This window comes from Pseudorasbora parva, chromosome 13 (genome assembly GCF_024679245.1).
Source record: "Pseudorasbora parva isolate DD20220531a chromosome 13, ASM2467924v1, whole genome shotgun sequence".
Lineage (NCBI taxonomy): Eukaryota > Metazoa > Chordata > Actinopteri > Cypriniformes > Gobionidae > Pseudorasbora > Pseudorasbora parva.
Genome location: NC_090184.1, coordinates 28,127,398 through 28,132,485, shown reverse-complemented (window position 1 = coordinate 28,132,485; position 5,088 = coordinate 28,127,398). Strand labels below are relative to the sequence as shown.

Sequence of the window (5,088 nt, the reverse complement as noted above, 5' to 3'; positions counted from 1 at the left end):
AGAGTATATGAACTGATGTCACAAACGTAAACACCTTACAGTAGTTAAATTAAGACTAACCTCCACAATAATTCATCCCAGTAGGCTTCAGTAACAGAAGACGTGCAATTACACAAACAAAATGAGGAACTTAATTATTATGAATTTATTTATACAGCATTTTACTGACATTAACTAAAGTCACATGGTGTGGTGTAATCAAACCGATTTAAAAAAGAACTTAAACACGATTAAAGAAAATACAAAAAAGCCGCTAAATCACTAAAAGCTCCGGGCCGGTGGGCTGATGGTTCCCACACTGAAGGATAATGTCTTCAAAGGTCTGATGTGACAAACGGCACATTTCCAGGAGTCCATTTGAATGAGGCGCGTCCCCTCAGATGAAGTAGTGAGGTTTCTTAACATTTATGCCATACTCTGAAAGGGCCGGTGTCAGATCTTCCATTGTCAGCGTGTATTTCTTATCCTGGCAAATGAAATGAACAGTGTGTATGAGAGTTTTTTTATTTTTTATTATGACCTGCACATTAAAAATATTCATATAACAGATAACTATGACAATTTGTGACCCTGGACCACAAAACCAGTCATAAGTTGCACAGGTATATTTGTGGTAATAGCTAACAATGCATTGTATGGGTCAAGATTTTTCTTTTAAACCAAAAATCATTAGGATATTAAGTACATTTCCTACCGTAATATAAATATAAATATATTTTTTTAAATTGTAGTAGTAATATACATTGCTAAGGATTTCATTTTCATTGCTAAGGCGATTTTTTCAATATTAATTTAATATTCAGCTTTTAGATAATGTATAAATCTCAATTTTAAAAAAATGGACTCTTATGACTGGTTGTGGTCCAAGGTCCACATTTGTGAGCACAAACCTTGGCCTTGTTTCGAGAGCTTCCAGACGCCGTGCCCTTCATTTTGCAGTGCTGTAGTGCGTCGTTTGCAATATCTGAGATGAACTTCTGTGATGCCAGGGATATGAGACGGATTCTGACAACATACAAGAGGATATTGGTGTAAGGAAGATTCATGGTGAGTTTATGAAGAAATAAAAGCATACATTTTAAACTCTGATGAGTAAATGATGAATTTTTTGACACCAGACATTTCTATTAAGAAATAGCATTTCAGTAGTGCCTAATGTATTACCAACAATGTATTAGAGCGCATCAGTTAGGTTTGTAATCGCCAGAATTCTGCTGAAGGCGTCAGCCCACATTATTTGGGCAAATATTTTTAATTAATCATGCTTAAATGGTGGAAATCCTGGTGAAAAATTACATTACCAATGATGCTGTACAAAAATGTACACAAATCAGAGTAAAAAAAAAGCAACAGGAGCTAAAATAGCTCTTTAGCCTTATCTACTCCCCTGAAGAACTAAAATGATGTGATCGAGTCAATCTCCCTAAACTCTCAAAATACTGACATATTGACGTATACACAGTGCCTTGCGAAAGTATTCGGCCCCCTTGAACTTTGCAACCTTTTGCCACATTTCATGCTTTAAACATAAAGATATAAAACCGTACTTTTTTGTGAAGAATCAACAACAAGTGGGACACAATCATGAAGTGGAACGAAATTTATTGGATATTTAAAACTTTTTTAACAAATCAAAAACTGAAAAATTGGGCGTGCAAAATCCAATACATTTCATTCCACTTCATGATTGTGTCCCACTTGTTGTTGATTCTTCATAAAAAAGTAGAGTTTTATATCTTTATGTTTGAAGCCTGAAATGTGGCAAAAGGTCGCAAAGTTCAAGGGGGCCGAATACTTTCGCAAGGCACTGTATATACACACATACACACACACACTCACCTAAAGGATTATTAGGAACACCATACTAATACTGTGTTTGACCCCATTTCACCTTCAGGACTGCCTTAATTCTACTTGGCTTTGATTCAACAAGGTGCTGAAAGCATTCTTTAGAAATGTTGGCCCATATTGATAGGATAGCATCTTGCAGTTGATGGACATTTGTGGGATGCACATCCAGGGCACGAAGCTCCCGTTCCACCACATCCCAAAGGTGCTCTATTGGGTTGAGGTCTGGTGACTGTGGGGGCCATTTTAGTACAGTGAACTCATTGTCATGTTTTGAGCTTTGTGACATGGTGCATTATCCTGCTGGAAGTAGCCATCAGAGGATGGGTACATGGTGGTCATAAAGAGATGGACATGGTCAGAAACAATGCTGAGGTAGGCCGTGGCATTTAAATGATGCCCAGGGGCCTAAAGTTTGCCAAGAAAGCATTCCCCACACCATTACACCACCACCAGCAGCCTGCACAGTGGCAACGAGGCATGATGGATCCATGTTCTCATTCTGACTCTACCATCTGAATGTCTGAACAGAAATGAAGACTCATCAGACCAGGCAACATTTTTCCAGTCTTCAAATGTCCAATTTTGGTGAGTTTGTGCAAATTGTAGCCTCTTTTTCCTATTTGTAGTTGAGATGAGTGGTACCCGGTGGGGCCTTCTGCTTGTTGTAGCCCACCCACCTCAAGGTTGTGTGTTGTGGCTTCACAAACGCTTTGCTGCATACCTCGGTTGTAACAAGTGGTTATTTCAGTCAAAGTTGCTCTTCTATCAACTTGAATCAGTCAGCCCATTCTCCTCTGACCTCTAGCATCAACAAGGCATTTCCGCCCACAGGACTGCCGCATACTGGATGTTTTCCCTTTTCACACCATTCTTTGTAAACCCTAAAAATGCTTGTGCATGAAAATCCCAGTAACTGAGCAGATTGTGAAATACTCAGACAGGTCTGTCTGGCACCAACAACCATACCATGCTGAAAATTGCTTAAAGGTGTCCTAGAATGAAAAATGTAATTAACCTTGCCATAGTGAAATAATAAGAGTTTAGTACATCACATACTGTGAGTCTCAAACACCATTGCCTCCTATTTCTTATGTAAATCTCGTAAATCAAAAACTCAACAGAAAAAAAAAGTGCTTCTCAACATAAACCCAACCATGACGTAAGCGTTGGGGATTTATATGCACGCCCCCAATATTTGCATCTGTCCAAACAAGCCGAATCTACTGATGGTAAACAAGACACTCGAAGATAGCAAAAAACGGCTCTCATGACACATGGTTGAGGTTTATTATAATCGAATACCACAACAAATCGTTTGTTGGTTCGGCCCATTTCAAGCAAGCTTCACTCAGCGTCTTAAACTGAAGAAAGGGGCAACTATATTCCTGCAAGCAGTAAATAATTTATCCCCTTATTGACTAGCTTTTTAAACAATTTCTGATTAAATTGAAAGTTTCTTAGAGAGACCGCATTGTCTAGAACACAAGATGCTAGTACAGTAACAATAGGTTATTCAAAGTATCATACAAAACTAAGTAGTGTGTCTAATGACAAAGGTTAATATTATTTTGTATAATAATAAAAATAAAACCGTAGATACTTTGCTTACAGATCGTTCACGCGATCCTTCTAGCCAACGTCACCTTTTCCACCATATAAGTTAAAACGATAGTCAATGGAGATTGATAAAATGCAGCTTACTTTATTGGCGTTTTCAGATCACCCGTGCGCGAGAGAGCTCCTGTGCATATGGTCGCCAGATTGGACATGTTTAGCAAAAACACTGGATAGTATACGAGTTCTTTTCACAGAAAAGCTCTGTTTGGGGGATTTAATTACTGAAATCTGGCAACCGCACAAACGCGAGCTCTTTCTCGCCCGCGTATGATCTGAAAACACCAAATAAACAAGTAGGCTGCATTTTATCAATCTCTGTTTGAGATGTTTTCCTTAAAGTGTCATTTAGCCTGTCTGTGTTGTGTCAGGATGGTCAGGACTCACGAGCCGCTTCACTGAACTGTTCTGAGCTGCTGAAATAAGCCAATCAAAGCAGAGCTCAACATTAATATTCATGACCCTTCCAAATAAGGCAAAACAGAGCATTACATCCTAGGGACAATTTATAGGGTTGTAAATAGACCTGTAAAACTGTATCTGGACAATATTTGCCCTTAGATAAGACACATACCTTTTATTTACATATCAGAGAACAATTTAACATTGTTTCAAATCATTCTAGGGCACCTTTAACATCTGTTAATGTGGAAACTAATATAGTTATCGTTAATGTCAACATACTACATGCAATTAACTAATGTATGATCTTCTTAAAAAAGTTTGTTTTAACTTGGCATCAAAATCATTTATTACCACAACCTAACAGCTTTCTGAGAGAACAGTGTTCCAACTTACATTCTTGGATCTGATGCTTCAAAACCAGCTCGGTTGAGGTAGTATCCTGTGACTGCGTCTGGGATCTGGAACACAGACCGTTTATAACAGTGCAACTCTCAATAAACCAAAGAATATACTGCAAATATTTTCAAAATGTGCAGACTCACTGTTGGAGTGTAGTCCTCCAATTGCATCAGGAAATCGGCCAGTGGTGTAGTTGAGATAACGGGCTTCACATCTCCATTGGCAATCCCTGTGGGCACATACACCCCGTTTGACACGGCGGAGTCGGATGATGGGGTTGCCATGGCAGCTGACGTGGGAACTGTGAAGGAGGGAAATAACCACAGATGTTCAGAACTGCACATTTCGATTATAAACAGACTACCCATCTTATATACAGACCAACACTTGTATGGCTAAATGCTAAAAGACAACAGCAACTCTCTGAGCAAAAAGAGTTCACCCACCATTACTGCTGCCGATGCTGCTGGCGTTTGTGGAGCTGCTGTTCGGGACGCAGTTGCTGCTGTTGGGTGTAGATGTGCTGGACGCGGCGGCGGCGACTCCCGTCTGTCCAGTCTGAGGAAGATCTACGTTCATTTCTCCTGCTTTGTTTCAATATTCGAATATGCTGGGTATACTATGCTAACTCTACGTAGTTTAAATCAAGGAAAAGCTAAGTCTAGCAATCATTTATGCAGCTAGAACAGCGGGATCGGGGATCTTTCGCTCTGAAGAGAAAATATTTACGCTAGAACCGTGTCACGTGATCAATTCTTCCGTGTGCAACTAGCACGAGAGTCCGGAGAGCTGATTGAGCTTCACATCACAAATGTGAAC

At 39.5% G+C, this 5,088-nt stretch overlaps 1 protein-coding gene across 1 annotated transcript; it reads right to left on the bottom strand.

Annotated features, from left to right (window-relative positions):
• Nucleotides 1–130: 130 nt before the first annotated feature.
• taf10 (TAF10 RNA polymerase II, TATA box binding protein (TBP)-associated factor) lies at nucleotides 131–5,043 on the bottom strand. Its single transcript, XM_067413713.1, has 5 exons — nucleotides 4,716–5,043; nucleotides 4,413–4,570; nucleotides 4,264–4,328; nucleotides 891–1,005; nucleotides 131–466 (listed from the first exon to the last, which is right to left on the bottom strand). Exons 1-5 carry the CDS (start codon nucleotides 4,846–4,848, stop codon nucleotides 377–379), a joined length of 561 nt encoding a protein of 186 aa, XP_067269814.1. The 5' UTR covers nucleotides 4,849–5,043; the 3' UTR covers nucleotides 131–376.
• Nucleotides 5,044–5,088: the final 45 nt, after the last annotated feature.